The sequence below is a fragment of the Dipodomys merriami genome, unplaced genomic scaffold, assembly GCF_024711535.1.
Source record: "Dipodomys merriami isolate MVZ:Mamm:240054 unplaced genomic scaffold, mDipMer1.0.p SCAF_94, whole genome shotgun sequence".
Taxonomy (NCBI): domain Eukaryota; kingdom Metazoa; phylum Chordata; class Mammalia; order Rodentia; family Heteromyidae; genus Dipodomys; species Dipodomys merriami.
In genome coordinates this window covers 3,891,803-3,912,356 of record NW_027206557.1, presented here as the reverse complement: position 1 = coordinate 3,912,356, position 20,554 = coordinate 3,891,803, and the positions used below count along the sequence as shown (strand labels likewise).

Here is a 20,554-nt window from a genome sequence, read left to right as displayed (position 1 = left end):
TAATCCTAGCTACTCAGGAGGCTGAGATCTGAGGATCATGGTTCAAAGCCAGCATGGGTAGAAAAGTCCATGAGACCCTTATCTCCATTATTGGAGATAACTAGAAACCAGTAGAAAACCAGAAGTGGTGCTGTGGCTCAAGCAGTAGAGCGCTCACCTTGAGCGGAAGAGCGCCAAGACAGTACCCAAGCCAGAGTTCAAGCCCCATGACTAACAGAGAGAGAGAGAGAGAGAGAGAGAGAGAGAGAGAGAGAGAGAGATAGAGAGAGAGAGAGAGAGAGAGAGAGAGAGAGTCTCACAGACTTTCCTGCCCAAGCTGGCAATCCTCAGATCTCAGCCTCCTGAGTAGCTAGGATTACAGGTGTGAGCCACCAGCACCTGCCTTAACAATACAACTTTTTACTGAGAAACATGGGAAGCAGAGGTGAGAGGTCTTGACTATTGTTGAGCATGAGGCCCTGAGAACACAGAAATCCCAGCCACCAGCCCAGCCCTCCATTCAAACTCTTGCCCATCTTCCATAATCTATCTTCTCCAGGCCAAGTTCCTAGTAGTGCAGCTCAGGCTAAACCTTCCCTGGGTAGCCACACCTGGGCACGGCCACATAACAGTGCCCCACCCTCTACCCTTCCCAGGCACACAGCACATTCCCTTGCCCACCTCTGCCAGAAGAAGGGATGGTTCATCCAGCCCACACCAACCAAGTGCTGTCTCTCCCTGCTCAGTCCAGCTCATCCACAGGACCCCTGGATGCCCCCTCCAAAGCAGGAAGCATATGCTGAAGGTGTTGCTGTGAGTCTCCAAGCCTCCAGTTCCCCTGCTTTTGATACTATTATTTTTTTCCATAATTGCTTTTCTCAAGGAGAAATTATTCTCCACTCATTTAGGGAGGCAGTTAAAATTACAGGATAGAACTGACCAACTACAAGATTTGGGGCAGTAATCCCTCTCCCCTTCCCCCACCCCCACCCCCACATACACAGGGTGGGAGATGCTGACCCATGGTAACAGCCTCTGGTAGGTCTAGAGTGGATAAACAGGTGGAAGTTGGCACCATCCTGCCTCCCTGTGGCCTTACCCAATACTACACGTGGTCTTTATTCCCTCATGACCATTGTGTTTCTTTCTTCTGTACCCTCCACACCCTTGCACACAGGCTCCCACCCAGGGCAGCCAAGCTCCTGGTATTCATAAACCAGCTAGCCATCAAGGCCAAGCTGCCCTGGATTACCTCAACTCAAGGTTATCCATGACTCCCCATCCTCCTAGACATTTCATTCTTCTGCAGTTTTTGAGGGACAGGGGTGAAATCCGACTTCCCAGCTCTGCCTCTCCTGTGGCTACCAGGGACATGATCCCAACTGAAGTCAGACTCATCACAAGTCAAAGGGAGAGCCAGACAGGTAGGAGGCCTCAGGCAGGACCTAAGGCTCAGGAAGCACTGTGTAGACCACCAGCAGCACCAACTCCAGCAGCGCCTCCCCCTACCCAGAGGCTTCTCTGGACCACAGGGCCCCAAACCACATAGTACAGTTCCTGCTCCATGCTCCATGGTCAGATCGCACTCCACACAAGCTGGCGGGGCTTTTGCATCTGTCTGTGTGGCTGGCTGCACACTGCATTCCCACGGTGAACCAACATCAGTTCAAAATGATGCGCTGAGATTTCATGTTCCTCCCTAAAAGACCTGTGTTTCCCTCTGTGTGCAGGCGACCAAAGACTTGGGAGCTAATGCAACACATGACTTCTTCCAGGACACTGCACCAAGTATCTCTCTCTCCCCCCTCTCTCTTTCTCTCTTTTCTCTGTCTCTCTTTGTGTCTCTGTTTCTGTCTCTGTCTCTGTCTCTGTCTCTCTCTGTCTCTGTCTGTTATATGCATTTTCTCACATCCTTACTGATCTCCAGGTAATAAGTTATCAAGTGGGAAGTATTCTTCCAACTCAGCCACACAGCTTAGAAGTCACAGAAGCCACGTGCAAGATGAGCCTTCTTTATCCACACAGGGGCTCCCAGCTTCAGGCTTCAGGACTGCCCTCCCCTCCTCCCCCTCTGACAGAGTCAGGAACTCCCCAAGGGGCACACGCTACCCCCTGCAGGGCTCAGTTATGGCCCCAGGGTATTCATTTACTGGACCATCCTTGAAAAGAAAGGAACAGGAGCATATTCACCATCCTCCTTGAGCTGTGGGATAAAACTTATTTGGGAAACGATGGTTCTGTTCTAACAGGGCTAACAGGGTGAGCCACACAAGGGTGGGCTCTGGGAAACCAAGGTGTTCTGAGAGAGCAAAACAAATGTACTCACGGGAGAAGCGGGCAAGCGGCCTGGCATTCTTGTCTCCAGCTTCATTTGCAACTGGAATAAAAAAAATAAGATATAATTAAGAACAAAGCACGTGTGTCCACAGAACAGGCCTAAGCTGTGGAGAAAAGGAAGAAAGCATGATCAGGTAGAAATGCTAAGTTTGACTCACTTTAAATCTCACTTTTCATTCCCAGAAAGATGATACTGAGTTGTTTAGGGTCCACACTGAAGGCCGACATAAACAACTGAAAGAACACCACAGCCACCAACAGGAGGAACACTGTCTCTGCTTAGATCAAAAACAGCACTCAAGGCTCAGGGAGGGTGCAGATGCTTGCTGGAAGAGCCCTCACTGCGGGAGAGAGAAATGGCCTTGGCCATACGGAAGAAATGTCCTGAATTCAGTACATCCTTTCACAAAGAATGAACAGAGCCATGTCTGCAAAGGTAGATGTTTTAAAGCTCACTATGTTTTGGATGATTTTTCATTCAACAAATTCAATCTCAGGCTACTTTTGTAAATCTGGCAATCCTATGTATGTATTCCCCGGCATTGTGTCAGCTTACTTCACTGTTATAGAGGAGACATGTCTAAGATTGGCCAGCAGGGGGCAGTGAAGGCACATCCAGCACATGGAGCACATCCAGCTCCCCAACACCTCCCTCAATTTGAGATCAGGGAGAAAATGGGATAACTTGGCCCTGTACCGAACACTTTAAAAAGGAAAATATTCTCAACTTATCCAAGGGTACAGGGCCACCTGTGAGAAATGGGCATCTTGTTTCCTTCCTCAACCAAGAGATTCTCATTTCTATTCCTGCCTAAGCAGGGGGACTTCACAGCCTGGACCAGGGGCCGGGCGTTCCCAGGTGAAAATTGTAATCAGGCCTTCGTATCCTCTCACTCGGGTGAGTGTGGGAAACATGACTTGCTCCCAGCACTTGAGAAACTCAGGTAGTGGCAAGAGTTTTCCAGACTCAAGGTTATGGTATCACAGAGGGAAACAAGTGGGGAAAGGAAGAGGAATGAATCACAGATGGCTTGTCTGGCTGTTTTTGTTCTGTTGTTTTTGTGGCAGTGGTTTGAGGGTTTGAACTCAGGACCTTGCATTTACAAGGCAAGCACACTATCAAGCGAGCCCCAGCTCTAACTCCTCTGTGTGTGTGTGTGTGTGTGTGTGTGTGTGTGTGTGTGTGTGTGTGAAATATACACATATGGTTTTGACACTCTACCTGTCAAGGGATAGCCTCAGCCCTTTTCATGTTTGTTTATTTGGGGACAGACTCTTGTGTTTTTTGCCCAGGGCAGCCTCAGACCACAATCCTCCCACCTAAGCCTCTCCCATCCATAGCTGGAATTACAAATGTATATGCTACCACAACCAGAAAATTGTTTCCTTTAGGCACCATAGAAGAAGAAAAAAAAATGAGATGGTATTTTTCTCTCTCTCATTTTCTTCAAGATCTTTGCGGCAAACACTGATGGCCTGCTTCAGAAGCAGAGTTGCAAAGGCCACCTTGTGGTGAAGACAAGAGTGACTCAGAGCTTCACACTCAGCCTGAGACCCCCACACCCTCCCACCCTTGCCAAGGTGGGAGTGTGTCCCAGATCCGCTCACGCAGGAGAAGCAGAGTTCAAGACTTAGGTCTGTGGGTGCCATCAGAGTTCCCTGCACCCACCCACCCCCAGCACTGGTTTCCTACAGGTGCAGGTCTTGAAGCCCCATGCCCACAGACACAACCCAGCTCTGATGGCTGGAATAAACACCTGGCCCACAGGCAATGCTGCTACTGGGACAGTGGCACAGACATCTTTCCAGCACCACCACACCCACGGAGACAACTTATTCTCAGAGAGGAAAGTTCATTTTCCCTCTGTTTCTAGCACACCATCAAGTAGGTTCATTGTTCTAGGCCTTCATGGGGTTTCTTGATGGTAAGAGGGTGTCCTTGGCAGAGAAAAACCACTCTACTCACTGCCAGCAAGCCGCAATCTGAGGAGGAGGTAAGTGAGGCCACAATCCTGCCCTTCTCCCCAAAGAGCACGCACCACCTTCCCCCCAAACCAGGCCCAACTTCTAAAAGTTTAGCTAAGAGCACCCTCCCCCATCAGGCCCAACTTCTTGAAGTTTAACTTCCCACAGTGCCACCTAGCGGACAAAGTCTTTAATACGTGTGTCCAGAACAGCTAGCTCTTTTTGCTAGAGCATCTGTCAGAGCCATCACCCACCAGGACTGCTGCTGACCTTAAAACCACTCTTCCCACCTCTCCCCTCCCCACCCAGGCCTTTTGCCCCTCCCCTGGGGACATCTAGCTGGCCAACTCCTGCCCATCCTTTGAGATCCAGGCCAACCACTCCCTTTACCACCTCCATCCCTGATGCCCCTTCCAGATCTGTGGTTCTTGAACCAGAGGACATCATGCACCTCCCTGGAACACTTGTTAAATGCACAGGGCAGGGTTTGTTCAATACCTCCCGCCCCAGAAACCTGCACCCTGCTGCTGATCATCTGGTATGCAGTATTGGTCATGGCTGCTCCAAACTATCAGCCACCACCGCCCAGGAGGTCTTGCTCTTGGTCTTGCCCAGGCCTGCTGGTTCTGGATCCTTCTTTTCACACTTCCCGCATCGCTGGGATGACAGGTTCCATTTGTCAGGTGCAAGTAGAGCTTGCATTTGGCAAGATGCTCTGAAAGTAATGGGGCAGATGGATGGAAAGTTCATGTGCCATGCTGCTGTATCAAACACAAGCTGCCAATCCAAGAGTGAGACACACTCTGAATGTGCATAGATGCAGACATAGAAGTAAAAACTCCATCAGAGAGGGGACAGGAACCTTACTTCCCCTGTGCTGGAGGTTGGGAAGCTTTCTGACTTTTTAAATACTTTTTTCAGATAAACTTAATGGCTTATAATAAATATTGCTTAGTTTTATAACCAGAAAAATACTTTTACTATTTATTATTTATTTTGTGCCATTTCTGGGACTTGAACTCAGGGCCTGGGCTCTGGCCACAAACTTTTGCACTCAAGGCTAGTGCTCTAGCTTGAGCCACAGCTATACTTCCAGCTTTTTTGTTGGTCAATTGGAGATAAGAATCTCATGGACTTTCCTGCCCAGGCTGGCTTCAAACCTTGATTCTCAGATCTCAGCCTCCTAAGTAGCTAGGATTACAGGCATGAGCCAGATGCCCAGTAGTGTTTGTGTTTTTATTTTACTTTATTTTTTTGGCCAGTCGTGGGACTGGAACTCTAGGCCTGGGCGCTATCCCTCAGCTCTTCAGCTCAAGGCTAGCACTCTACCACTTGAGCCACAGAGACACCTCCAGTTTTCTGGTGGTTTATTGGAGATAAGAGTCTCATGGACTTTCCTGCATGGGCTGGCTTTGAACTGCAATCCTCAGATCTCAGCCTCCTGAGTAACTAGGATTACAGGTGTGAGCCACTGGTGCCCAGCTGTGTTTGTGTTTTTATGAGCATAAATTAAAACAGAGGAATTTCATTCTGATAGTTACAAACATGCACACAATGAACTTGATCTGATCCGTGCTGTCTGCAATGTTCCTTGTTAATGGCTCCTAAGAGTTCTTAGTGAGTTTCATTCCGCTGTTTCACGCATACACACACACACACACACACACACACACACACACGATACTTCCATCATATTCACCCATCACCCCCTCCTTCCCTGCCCCCCACAGAAGGAAAAATATTTTATCAAAGTAATCAAAAACAACTGGCTATTACTCTTTCCCAGGAGTGCATATGTGTTATGATTTTGTTCACTTATGTATGCATATATATGTTACATGTGCAAAATGCACACATAGGTAAAATACATTCTAGACTCAGATTTCAGAGTAGTCTGGGATCACAGATTCCAGAGTGCCTAAAGCTTCCTGGAATCTTCCAGAGGTTTGTCTCTCCCTCCCCTCCCCCATGTCCTAGGCCACAGACTGGAAGGGAATGGCCTGGGGACATTGACAAACTCCTGGCACTAGACCACACCCCAACCAGTGAACAGGGCCTTTCTGGGCCCCATCATCAGGCTTGGAAGCCTAAGAAAGGGCACAGTTTAGTCACCCCTCCCTCATCTTTGGGGAATGCTGCTATATCCTCATTAATGTCCAGAACCAAGGCATGTCTCTGCCTTAGGGAATTGCCACTGGTGGGCAACAGGCAGCTATGAGGGTCATTAGGAGACAAGTGGGTAGTGAAAAATCTGTTTCATATCACTTTGGACCTTCGACACTGAGAGCTGGAGTCGAGTGAGGGGACAAGTATGGGAAGGAGGGAGGGGGGGAGGGAGGGGAGGAGGAAGAGCACTATGCCTCTGCTTTACCCACTGTGGCAGTAGGATACTAGCTTGATGAAGGTGTGGTGAGTCCCCTCATCCTTCTCAGGTCCACTGAGGCTGAGTCCCTGTGAGCAAGGACAGGCCTCGGGGCTTTAAGAGGTGCCCCCAGAAGCTACTTGGGCATGTCACTGTCTTCACAGCAGGCTTCGAGGTGACGGTGTCTGCTGGGTGCCTTTCCTCCTTGGATGCCCAGCCACAGATCTCAAGGCAGAGAGCTGCATGGAGGCCAATGAGAGCATGGAGCTCATGCAGAGGGCTGGGTCCCTACCAGAGGCAGACTCTGCAGCCTCAGCCAAGCCCCCCGCCCAATCCAGGCCATCAGAGAGGGCAGGGGGCCATGTTGGGAAAGGTGGGCCAAACAGTTGTGGTGGAGGGCTGGGCAGGTGCACAGTGCTTTGTAACCAAAAGTAGCACCCACAACAGTGCCAGACTTGTTTTGAAAGTGGTGGCAGCTGGGGGAGCATAAACGCAGCTGGGAGGTGGGAGGGGCAAACACAGGAGCAGCCAGCTGCCCTGGGGTGCTGGCTTCCTAGGAGGAAATCCACCTGGGTGCCAGCTTTCTAGGGGGCCCAGTCCAAGGTGCTGGCTGGCATCTCTCTTACCACAAGCTCCAGTCCTGACCCAGTGACCTTCCCAGGTGAGCAACTACAGGAAGACAGGTGGCTGACATGACACACACACACACACACACACACACACACACACACACACACACACACACACACACACACACACACACACACACACACACACACACACACACACACACACACCCCACAGGAAGAAAGGGTGAGAATAAGGACCCAGTTACCTTTCCTTGTTACTGGAGAAAAGAGTGCTCAGACCTGCTCACAGGTCTGAGCCTTCCGCTCCCAAAGACCCAGGATGAGGGGCCAATGGGGAGACTCAGCCCCCAGGCTGCTGTGAGCACCTCTGCTTTGGTGGTGCTACTTTCTCAGTAGAGTTCTCCATGATACCCTGATGAGAGCACAGATATCCCTCAACCTCCTTTACCACCCCCTCTCCCCAACAGTATTTAGGGGACTTACTGCTAGTCTAAGCCTAGCCAAAGCATAGATTCCTGAAAGTGAAGAATGGATGGAGCCCGGGGCCTAAACACTGCCTGCACAAAGTTCAGGGAAGAAACCCACACGTGGCTCCAAGAGGAAGCGTACAGAGGAGAACATGAAAACAGTGGAGACACCGGGCAAAAGGACCATGCAGACCACACCAGGCCCCTTTTGCTGCGCCTGGCCCCATTTCCTCCCCTCCTTCCCTCTGCAGCGCGTGTGCAGAATGCATCTGATCATGACCAGTGAGGCAGCTGTAAGTCCACTCCCTGGCACTCTGTGTGGCAGGGTCCTGGGTGTCTGTTCCTAGCACCCAGCTGGCATGTGACTGAGCCACAGGACCACACCGTGAATAAGACCATGACCCCTCATGTCACAGAGGAAAGGCAGGCTTGACCTCCACGGTGACCCCCTTGGCAGCTTCCCATGGCCCCGTGGCCCTATAGGACCCACCAGCCTGGAAGGTGACAGGGGTGGCACACCATGGCACCTCTGTAGAGCCAGGTGGAGAGGAAACTCAGGCTGCCCGGCAGACAGCCCCACAGAGGCAGGATGAGGCTGCTGACCACAGCCCGTGCCACTGGAGTGGCCCCTGGGGAACAGGCCCCAGTCCCTCTCCAGCCTTCAGGTGACTGCAGCCTGGTGACAACGTGATCTCAGAGACCCTCAGCAACACTCCATAGCCAGGTGACCCTGCTTCCTCCCCCGGGGACAGAGTGAGGTAGGAGCCTTCACGCTATGCTGGGCACTTAGCATCTCCAAGAGCTCAAAAACGGAGAGGCCCAGGAAACTTGAAGGGGGGAAAGGGCGGTCAGGGAGCTTCTCCCGACCCACGTGGTACAGGTACTGTGACCCTACAGAGGGACAGCACAAGGAAAGACAGGAATGGGCAACGCGGCAGATGGCCGCACTCAGGGGCCGGGGGCTGACCTTGGAATGGACCACCAGGCCGGGTCCTAGAACACACTGGCATGCTATTTTCACAAGTGGGTATGCTCAGAGGCAGTGTGATTATTTCTGTCTCATGAATGGCACAACTAAGGCTCAGAAGGGTTTCGGCATCTGTCCAGGAGTGCCCAGTAGTGAGACCAAGTGCAGGTTGTGGTGACAGTTGAGCCCGGCCTAGCCCAAGACAGCTTTACCGCTCCCCCACACAGGCCCCACAGGTCTCAGCCAGACCCTGTGGATGAAACGGTCTTCTGCTCTGGATCTGGGTAGAGCAATGTTGGGCTTGGACGCCCCTCTCCTGTAGAGGGTCCCTGGGATACCTCCTCCAGGCTGCCTGCGCCTTCGGCATCTCCTGGGCCACTCCTCTACCTAGCAACCAGGCTGTTCCGTGTGGCCAAGTAATGGGCTGCGCCCAGGCTCTGCCCCTGCAGGGCAGGCAGAGGCTGTGTTCCACTGCTCCAGCACGGTGGGACTCCACAGCTGGAAACACCCAGCCACCCTCTGCCATGCACTGGGCAGCCAGAGAGTGATTGGCTCTGAAGAGCTGGTCCCAGAGGGGAGCTCCTAGGGACCGAAGGATAGTCAGGGCCTCAGAGCCCCTGGCTTCACTACTGCTCTTCACTCCCTGCCATGCTGGGCATCCAGATGAGGAAACGGAGGTCTAAAGAGACTGAGCAGCTCGCCCAGGGCACCATCAGCTGCTGTGTACAGCTGGCCTGGCTGCGTGCTGCACGGCTGTATGACTCGGAAGCCACACCACACTCACCACAGGGGTCTGTGTGTGTCATGAGGATTTCCTGAGGACAGCAGAGAGGACATCATTTCCCCATGCATAGCAGAGCACAGATCAGTCAGCAAGGGCTCTGCGGAGTAGCTGGGAGACCAGGTTGGCTCAGCCTGGCGGCTGTCTGACTCCAGATCCCTCACCCCTCCCACCAGGCCTTTATGCCTTCCCAGCCTCTCCATACCAAGTTCTCTACAGCTCTGTCCACAAAGATGAAACTATAACAGAATCATGGCACTGGGGGAAGGAAAGAAGAAGGAGGAGAGGAGAGGGGAGGGGAGGTAACTTAGCCCCTGCCAATGAGAAAATACGTGGGAAATCGATCGTGCACCTCAAATCTTCCCCTTGCACTGGAAGAAAATGCATGTGAGCCTCCCAAGGTCACAAGGTCACGCCGCAGGCACACACCGTGGGCACCTCCATTCTGCACCATGGCAGGCCTTCATGTAAAGTTGCTCTGATCACAGAAGACCAGAGCTACATCATCCAGTCGGGTGGTCCCAACCTTCTTGTGTAGCAGAATCGTTGCCTCTTTTCTGGGTGGGGCCCCCTGCACCTGACACCCATCAGAATTCTAAACTTCAAGACCTGGGGTGGAGGCTAGAGGGTGGAGGCTGGAGAGTAGAGGCTGGAGGGGCAGGGGAGCTGCTCCCAGACAGGACCAGACTCTGCCTTGTGCGGGTCCTGGGAGGGCACAGTTGCTAAGTGGAAGCACTCTGAATCCACCCTGAAGGACTCGGACTCTGTACGCTGCTCCCTGGGAGCCCTGAAGCCATGGTGACAGCCCTTGGAAACAGCCCTATCTGGGCTCCAGTGGGGCAGCAGGAATCCAGGGAGAGAGACCTCAGGGAGGAAATCCATGCCCTTCATTTGCTGTTCTGTGGAAGACACTAATTAAAACACTCTGAGCCAGGCGCCAGTGACTCATGCCTGTAATCCTAGCTATTCAGGAGGCTGAGATCTGAGGGCTGTGGCTTGAAGCCAGTCCAGGCAAGAAAGTCTACAAAACTCTTATCCCCACTATAAACTACCAAAAGAAAAAAAAAGACAGAAATGGAGCTGTGGCTCAAGTGGTAGAATACTCGTCTTGAGCACAAAAGCTCAGAGACAGCACTCAAGCTCAGAGTTTAAGTCCAAGGACTGGCACACACAGACCAAAACAAACAAACCCTATCCGTCCTCTGAGCTGCCATGAGCCCTGGCCCTGTCTTGCTGCCCATTTTGGGACCCCCCAGGGACTCAGCTTCCTGATGGTCAGGAAGCCTCAAGCATGCACAATTAGAGGCCTAAGACCCTCTGGACTGGCGGTCTGAGGCCCTAGGTGGCCCCCCAGAGCCTCTCTGCAGGTCCCACTGTCCCTATGGTATCTGTGAAATGATATGGTAAGCAGTGCTGAAGACCCTCACGCCAGCCTGGCGTAGCGCAGACCACGGTCCTCCCACCTGAGTCCACACAGCTCAAGAGCCAGGTAGTTGCTGCACAGGCTGAGGATCTAAGATGTTAGCCTCCAGGGCTCCCCACCCCACTGCCAGGGCGCCCCAACTCCAGCCTCACTCCGTCCTCACCAGTCTGGCCTCAGGGACAAGATTCTCACAAAGAAGGAGAGCAAATCACCTCTCCACCTCAGGTGAGCAAATCACAGAGCCCTACTGGGGGTGGGGGGAGGGGCACCGGGAGGGAGGGAGAGTTGTTTAAAGGAGAAATGTGCTGAGAGCAGATGGGGAGCCACACACTCAAGGAAGAGATGGGTAAGAACTCATGCAAGGGCTGGGAAGGTGGCTCAGTGGTAGAGTGCTTGTCTAGCATGCATGAAGCCCTGGGTTCGATTCCTCAGTACCACATATACAGAAAAAGCCAGAAGTGGTGCTGTGGCTCAATTGGTGAGTGTTAGGCTTAAGCAAAAGAAGCTCAGGGACAGTGCCCAAGCCCTGAGTTTAAGCCCCAGGACTGGCACACACACACACACACAAAAGAACTCACATAAATGGTGCCAGAGAAAAGCTGTCCCCCAACACTGAAAAGGTCAATGCATTAAAAAAAAAAAAAAAAAAAAAGATGGGACCCTGACTACTTAAGAGCCTGAGAATGGGAGGTTTATAGTGTGAGGGCAAAGTCCGCAAGACTGCATCTCAACAGAGGGGAGTGGAACATGGTGGCACATGCCTTCAATCCCAGCTACAACTGTAAGCCTAAACTAGGTAGATGGCAGTCCAGGGGCATACTCTGACAGAAAGAAAGACCCTATTTTTTAAAATAACCAGTAACAGAGAGGGGGAGGAAGGGAGGAGAGAGAGAGAGAGAGAGAGAGAGAGAGAGAGAGAGAGAGAGAGAGAGAGAGAGAGAGAGAGAGAGAGAGAGAGAGAGAGAAGAGCTGGAGGTGTGGCACTTGCCTAGCAAGCATAGGCCCTGAGTTCAAATCCCAGTATGGTAAAAAGAAAACATGTTTCATTATTCAGCGTACACAAATTCTAAGAATAATACTATAGAATTTATAGTAGAGAACACAATAGATTCGATACTATAGAATAGATTCTATAGTATACAGATTCTAATAGAGAGTATAGAGATTCTATAGTATAGATTCTATATCTATACTTTAGAATCAGCCACTGCTGCAGAGTGTGAAATGGAGCAGACATTCCAGAAAGCGTTGACTGTTTTATAACGACATTAAATACACCTAACCCAAATATTTCTATAATTTAAAAAAAAGTTACACAAAAGATGTCCACAAATGTTTGTAGTACCTCTATCTCGAATCACCCAAAACTTGGAAACACCAAAATCTCCTTCAGTGGGTAAACAGACAAACATCATTCCATTACACACTGGAATACCCCTCATCCACAGGAAGGAGCACACTACAGATGTGGGCCACCACAGGGATGCATTTCCTCATCATCTCACTGAGTGGAAAAAGCCAGTCTCAAACTTTTACATATGATAGGATTCTATCACGCAGCAATCTTTGAAAAATAAAAATCAAATTATGGTACCAGAGAGCAGATGCTGTTGTTCAGGAGTTAGCAGCACAAATCCCTATCGGATTCCCTTATACCAGCAATACACAACTAGAACACTTTTCAATTAGAAGGTGCAGCTTTTCAAATGGTATCTTCTACAAGCTTGTCAAAAATTTTACAAGGGGCCAAGAAATAAATCTAGCTATCCCATTAAGAGCATAATGGAGAATATGCTTGGAATTTAGTTAAAAGGTGATAAAGAAGGCAACTGTGCTCCTGAGCAAGAAGACTTGGGACAAATAAAGAGAGTCGGGATCATCTGAGTAAGTATCTGAAAAGCCTGACACTAATAAGTGATACAGAAATGTTGTTGAATAAATAAATCAGAAATTCCTACAAGGCTTTTCATAGAACTTGACAAGCTTGTTCTAAAATTTATGAGGCAGAACAATGGTCCAAAATTAACCGAGGTGATCTTGAACAGCAGAGGTGGGAGGGAAGAGAACGCTCGCTCTAGCTGGTGTTGGTACTTCATTATGAAACCATCAACGCAATGTCCTTGTCCACCTAGAAATAGGTGGAATATTCTACATATCAGAGTCAGCACTGCAAGTTAATGAGCGCTGGAATTCTTATTCATCCAGAGGATAAACTAAGATGTTCACAGCTTTGAATTCCAGGCAGAATAAACACATCACACAGAAAGCAAAAGGGAAAGAAAGAAGGAAGGAAGGAGGGAGGGAAGGAGGGAGGGAGAGAGGGAAGAAGGAAGGAAGGGAGGGAGGGAGGGAGGAAGGAAGGAAGGAAAGGAGGAAGGAAGGAAGGAAGGAAGGAAGGAAGGAAGGAAGGAAGGAAGGAAGGAAGGAAATTTTTTAAAAATGTGATTTTCTCAGGATTTCTTTTTTCTTTTTCTTTTCCTGTTTTCTCTTTTTGGTGCTGGTCCTGGGATTTGAACTCAAGATCTGGGCCCTGTACTTGAGCTTTTTTTCTCAAAGCCAGCACTCTACCATTTAGACTACAGCTCTACTTCCAGCTTTTTTCATGTGTGATTACTCAGAGATAATAGTCTCAAAAACTTTTCTTCCCGGGTAAGTTTCAAACCATGATCCTCAGATATCAGCCTCCTGAGTAGAATTACAGGCATGAGCTACTGGCATCTGGATAGATAGGATTTTTTTTTTCCATCATGGGGCTTCAACTCAGGGACTCGACACTGTCCCTGGGCCTCTTTATGCTCAAGGCTAGTGCTCTATCACTTGAGCAGCAGCATCTCATCTGGCTTTTTCTGAGTAGTTTACTGGCGCTAAGAGTCTCATGGATTTTTCTGCCCAGGCTGGCTTAGAACCACAATCCTCAGATTTCAGTTTCCTGAGTAGGTAGGATTACGGGTGTGAACCACCAGCACCTAGAGAATTTCTTAACCAGTAAGATGCTGACTACAAAACAGAGGAAGGCAGATCAGAAGAGATGAGGTAGACAAATAACCAAGTATTTTTAAAACTCTGCACAGGGCAATTCAAACCAGACTAGATCATGTTTGCAATTCATGTCAACAAGGTACCAGTATCCCAAGTTCATACAGAATGCCTGTAGATCAACACGGAGCCACAAATACTTCAGAGAGCAGACACTGGTGACCTCACACATAACAAGGGGACTGCTATCTGCACTGTCACTATGGTCACAGCACTGTCACCACAATCAATCATGACACAGTCACCACAGTCATGGTGCTGCCACCATGGTCATGGCACTGTCACTATGATCATGGAGCTGTCACCACAGTCACAGCACTGTCACCATGGTCACAACACAGTCATCATGGTCATGACAGTCACCCCAGTTATCACCATGGTCATGGCACTGTCAACACAGTCATGATGCTGTCTCCATGGTCATAGCACAGTATGGAAGTGGTCTCTGGAAAACAGTGGCTGTCACCTGAGCCACTGGTGCTCACATTTTCCTCTTCCTGATCACAGGTAGTGGCCCCGAGCCTGTGAGCCCAGTGAACAGGCTGACTCTCCTGGATATTTGTTAGAATAATGGGAAGCTGACCCTCAGCTTCTTCCCTATAAAGATAGAACAGGCTCTGGGTCACACAGACCTGAATGACAAAAGAGTTGCTTAGTATTTCAGGTCAGGAAGGGCCTTCGGATGTGAGCTGAGGCACCCAGGGCTGAAAGCTGAGGGACTGAGAGTTTTGGGGCTTCAGACTTCAGGGCTTTGGGGCTTTGGAGCTGGATGTAGAGAGAATGAAGCCCATCTCGAAGCCTTTGGAGATGAGGTCTTGTGTGTTGGTGGGTTTCCAGGGAGACACAAAAGCTACTACGAGAGAGGCCCTCCCTGCACAAAGAGAGCCACATCCCACTCCTGTGCTCAGCCGCTCCACCTCATCCTGACAGATGACAGCACAACGTAGGAGGGAAAGGCCTCAAAGCTAGATATGAAGACAGCACCCCACACCTGGTCTGCGGGGTGAATGAATGAATGAACAAATGCAGTGCCCTTCTTTCACGCAGAGATGGAAGGAGACATAAAAGTGGCCAGACGGGGACCAAAGATGGGGTATAGAGACAATAGGGTCAGTCACGGGCATAATAAAGAATGAAAGACACATAGTGGATCCTAAAACTTTCAGCACTCTGAACAGGAGTGGTGGTTCACACCTAACATCCCAGCTTCAGTAGAGGCAGAGCTAAGGAGGATCACATTTCAAGGCAAGCCCAGACAAAAATATAAATAAGTTAGCAATGGGACTGGGAAGGTGACTCAGTGGTAGAGCGCTTGCCTTGCATGCATGAGGTCCTGGGTTCGATTCCTCAGCACCACAGAAGCAAAAAATAAAATAAAAGCCGGAAGTGGCGCTGTGGCTCAAGTGGTAGAGTGCTAGCCTTGAGCTGAAGAGCTGAGGGACAGTGCCCAGGCCCAGAGTTCAGGCCCCATGACCGGACTCCCCCCCCCCAAAAAAAAAGTTAGCAAGATCCCATTCAGCAAACAAGCCAAGTGTAGTCATACCTGCAACTCAATTACAAAAGAGGCATTGGTAGGAAGATCGTGGTCCAAGGCCAGGCAAAAGCAAGGCCCTCTCTGAAAAAAAATCTAAAGCAAGAAGGGTAGGGGCATAAATTGAGTGGTACAGAGCCTGATGAGCAAGCATTCAGGACTCACCAAGAATAAAGGACAGACAGAAGCTGTCCACTCCAGAACCAGCCCATGGTCCCTGCCAGAGTATCACTCTAAGAATGGCAAACTCAGATGCAAAACAAGGAAATGGGGTCCCATGGCCTCTGTGTCCTTTGTGGGCATAGACTACTTTCTGTCATCAGGGACTTCCTCAACCTGGGTGCTGTTCTAGTGAGTGTTCTGGGGGGGCACGAGTACCCCAAGCCAGCCTCTTAATTACAGCTATAAGCCCTGACAATAACTTCTCACCCATCATGCTACTCAGGACACATCCAAGCTCAGGAGTGTTCCATAGAGAACATCAAGGAGTGCTGTAAGTTCAAGATGGGGTGCCTAGAAAAACCCTTTTCTTACCCAGCCACCACCACCCTGGACATGGTTCTCAAAAATTCCATCAGCTGCACTTAGCTCCCACCCTGAAGCAGATCTTCTTCTAATGACATGAAAAACGTTAAGAGTCCGAGTGGTAGAGCACCAGCCAAGCAAGTAAGTAAGCTGAGCAAGCACAAGATCCTGAGTTCAAGCAAGAAGGAGAGGAGGAGGAGGAGGAGGAGGAGGAGGAGGAGGAGGAGGAGGAGGAGGAGGAGGAGGAGGAGGAGGAGGAGGAGGAGGAAGATGAGGAGGAGGAGGAAGAAGAGGAGGAGGAGGAGGAGGAGGAGGAGGAGGAGGAGGAGGAGGAGGAGGATTTGTATTCTCTCATTCCACAAATAAGCAAGACTGCAAGGATTTGAAAAGGCAATTGCAACACTAAAGAGCTAAAGAGAAAATGCTGTACACTCCAGAAGGGAGGCAGTCTGGCAAGGTAGCTGAGCGTGGCATATGGAGCAGGCACCCAGGGACTACCTCAATTTGGAGGCTCCTCCCAGATTGATCCATTAGACATTAGTGTCATTTAGGTCTTGCCCCGAGGGCAGGGGCTCCACATCTGGTCCATTTGACCCAGCATCTGTCTCAAGGAAACCATGGGTGGAAGGCTCTCCATGTAGGCCAGGCAATGGCAGAAAGAAATGATTCTCAACACTGTCACCAGCCCCACACCCTTTCCACTGCAATCTTAGAAACAGGCAGAAAGTTCCCAGAAAACTTCATTTAAGAGGGTCCCCTCTCCACCTCATAATTTTAATACTTGCTTATGTCTGAAGACCACTGACCCCAAGATTTCTACAACTAGTAAGGAATAATAAAATTGGGGGGGGAGACATGATGGGAAGAAATCATGCTGGTGGCTCAGCACTCTCGGTGACAGGGAACAGAAAGGGATCTCAGCAGGAGGAATGTGGCAGCCCCACCCACCCAAATGTGGACCCTGCCCAGGCAGCTGCAGGCCCCAGTGGGCCTCGCTGTGCCCTCGTCGGGGAAGTCTATGATGGCTGTAGGGTGCCTGGTCCAGCTGCACAAACTCAGGCCTCACCAAGATCACTGACACTGCCAACTGGCTTTTTCCATGGATGCCCCATGAATCAAGAACAGCTGCCTGATGGCACTGTGCCCATGTGCTCTGCCCATGTGCTAGGCCCACCCTCTATGCCCACATGATGCACTTGGCAGATCCTTCTCTGGGGAAGCCCTGCTAAGCAGGACCCTTTCCCCCACTTCAGAGACACAGCAACCGGAGTTCCTAGAGCTCATGTAACTGTGCCAAACTGGCATGCGCCCAGCTCCAAGGGCCCCCCAAAGCCATGCCCTTTCCTATGCTAGGGTGCCCCCAAGGGAGAATGAACTGCCTCAGAAGCTGGTGGGTTCCATGGCACTGCCATTCTCTCAGGTCCAAGGGGAAAGGCTTGGCATGACTTACTGGCTTAACTTGAGCGAAACCCCACATATGCCTTCCAATGTTTCATACCCATAAAATAACAATGCCATGCAAGGAGCTCCCCAATGCACAAATCTGAACCAAAGGCCCGAATTCCCTCTGTGAGCTCTGCTCCACCATGCTCCATCCCTCCTCAAACCTCATGTGTGCCCCATGCCCCCCTCACCACCTTGCTCTGCCCACCTTCTACCCTCTGCCATCTGGAGTGACCTCGTCAGCCAATCACAACTCCTTGGCCATTTCCGGCCTTGTGTTTTCTATCAGGGCCTCAGATGTGGCCAGCATTGAAAGGCGCAGCTCGCTCAATTTTTAAAAAAGAAGAAAAGAAAGAAGGAAGGAAGGAAGGAAGGAAGGAAGGAAGGAAGGAAGGAAGGAAGGAAGGAAGGAAGGAAGGAAGGAAGGAAAAGAAAGAAAGGCACAGCTTAGTGAGCATTGGCATTCCCACCTGAGCCAGAGGAGGTGAAGGACACGTACCACCATTTAGGATGGATTTGGTGCCTCCCATGAGCGAGTCAAAGATAAACAGCTAAACCAGTCCACATTGAGTTTGAGATCCAGTTGGCAAGGAGATGCCTAGGATGGGGGTTTTGGAGAAACAATGGCAATGCCATGCAGTAATCATGGTAAAGGGGAAGTTCCCAGGGGAGAGAACTGAGAGTGGGCAGAGAAGTTGAAATTCTCCTCAGATTACTGTTAGAATAGTGAGCACCTGAATGGGAAAATCACTAGACTGGAATTACTTGAATGCACACAGCCAGAGCCCAACCTGAAATCGTTTTATAACCTAACAGGGACAGGGGGAAGAAGGGAGAGAGGAAGGGAGGGAGGGAAAGAGGAAGATGGGGGTGGGGGAGAGAGGGGAAAGGGAAGAGAGGAAATTCAAACTGAAAACCATGCATGAAAGTGAAGCAACCATTTGAAGCAGTCCCAGAAGGGACTCCCAAGGTCCTGCAGGACTTCCAGACACCCCAGTGAGTTGTGCAGCCCCTCCTTAAACAGACACACACAGGGGACCCTCTGTTAGTGCACTCTGACCAAACATCACCCCATAGCTAACTCTTAACCACAGAGATGGGAGAAAAATATTACCAACTCTTGGAAAACAAAATGTATGGGGAGAAAAGGCTTTGCAAAAAAGCTACTTTTGATTTTGTGCCTTGTTCCCTAGGCTAGGGCATGAGGGAAGAGCAGGCTGAGACAGGTGGGGTGAATGTCAGGAGCAGGAAGAGAGAAGACACCATCATCTTCAAACACAGGGATGGCAGACCCACACAAGGCCAGGACAGATCCACTAACATGCTGATAGACTGGAGCTTCTGAGAGAGTCAGAATCCAGGACAGTTTAAAGATGTCCAAGCGTTAAAAGTCCTGGAGAGAGTAACTACCTTCGGGGCTAATAGGCCTTGTTATTGTTCAATCTGGGTTTGACATTGTTCAAGCAGGGTTAGGGATGCTATGGGACAGATTCAAATAGGATGTTAAAAATTCTAGCCCAGCCAGTGTAGTGGTGCATGCCTACAATCTCAGCACTTAGCGGGTGGAGACAGGAGCATCACTGGCTCAAGTCCAGCCTAAGGCTCATAGTGAGACCAGTATCAAAAACAATCCATTATGTTTTGTTTTTTTAATCGGTCATGGGGCCTGAAATCTGGGCCTGAGTGCTGTCCCTCACCTCTTCAGTTCAAGGTGAGCACTCTACAGCTTCAGCCACAGTGCCACTTCCGGCTTGGAACACCCTACTTGAATCATTGGAAATGGAAGAATGGGCCCATGACTGCATAGTACACTGAAGCAGGACAGAGGGGTCTCCTTTAACACCAGCCTGGCTTACATACAGCTGGCCCTACCCATGGCAAGAGGAGGAAAGATGCCCCCCCAGCTGCTGAGCTGGTATTGAAGGTCCATCAACAACACAATGACTGTTTTTGTCCATTCTACTCTGGACTAATTTAAAATGTGTTTCTGTTCAAGAACTTGGTGTCTTTCACAACCTGCACTTTTAAGGATACACCCAACAACTCATAAGATGTCATTATTTCAATTTTGCAGATAAAAAAAATCAGGGCACAAAAGTAAGTCAATTACCGTGTGGTAAATACATCAGGGCCTGGATGACAAAGGCCAGGCTGGTAGTTAGCTTTAAACGTACGGGCCCAGGGCTCCTTTGACAATCCCTTAATTCAAGAGTACAGTCCCTTTGGTTGGATGGATAGAGTCCTATGTGCTAAACAGGGTAAATGCACGCAGTAGAGTATTTAACAGGGTCCAAATGCAAGATCGCAGAGTTTTGAATTCCATAGAAGAGAGAAAATAAGGCTGCATGGTGACCTTTGCATAAGTGAGATGGATATTTGTATGCTCACCTGCCACAGCACAGCAAGGCAACATTACACAGCTCTGTGTTTAGACAGGTGAGCCACCCCAGGTGTGGATGCTGACAGGTACAGGTGTGCCTCCCCAGGTCACCTGCCCCACCAGCAGCTGAATGAGCACGCAGTGGCTTATGGGGAGAACACTGAGTTCATGCTGTGCACTGCCCTCGCTATATTTGATGCTCACACTGAGTCACAAGCAGAGGCAGAAGCCTCAAACTCAGGGCCTGTGAGTCTCCAAGCAGCCATGCTTCTCCATCATCAATGATGTTGTGAGGAAGTCTCCTGGGTCTCTCAGAATCCCTTCCAGCCCACTTTGACACAGGTATTCCACCAGCCACCTGTGGAGGGACCCCACGGGGGGCTCTAATTCCCTGCCTAATACACTCTAAGCCCACGCCATGGCATCTGTGCAGTTCTGGTACTGGTCACTGGTGACACCCTGGGCCATGTCCTCTTACCCCTCTCCCTGGAAGGCCCCTCCACCTCGAGAGAAAGTGAACCCCGCAGCCTGGGGTTCCACATAGTGAGCTGAGGCCCAGTAAAGCCCTTGAGCCTGTGAGGCCTTTTCCTGCAAGAATTCGGTCTCACAGTTAATCCAAAGAAGCTTTCTACTTAGGAAATGCCTCAGAGCTGATTAGACGTTGGATTCGGTGGTAACGAACCACAAAGGTAGCTCCCCAGGCCTGGCCTCGCATTTTCTGAATAGAATTATTCTGCTCCGTTTGATTGAAAAAGCGCATGATCTAGT

At 50.2% G+C, this 20,554-nt stretch overlaps 1 protein-coding gene across 4 annotated transcripts in view; it reads right to left on the bottom strand.

The window, feature by feature from the left end:
* The window catches only part of Pde1c (phosphodiesterase 1C), a 258,131-nt gene that overhangs the window by 212,357 nt on the left and 25,220 nt on the right, over window positions 1-20,554 (bottom strand). For all 4 annotated transcript variants that reach the window (XM_070014239.1, XM_070014241.1, XM_070014240.1 and 1 more), the window contains exon 2: window positions 2,306-2,356. In XM_070014239.1, the coding sequence (XP_069870340.1) occupies window positions 2,306-2,356 (51 nt within the window). The remainder of the gene's footprint in view (window positions 1-2,305; window positions 2,357-20,554) is intronic.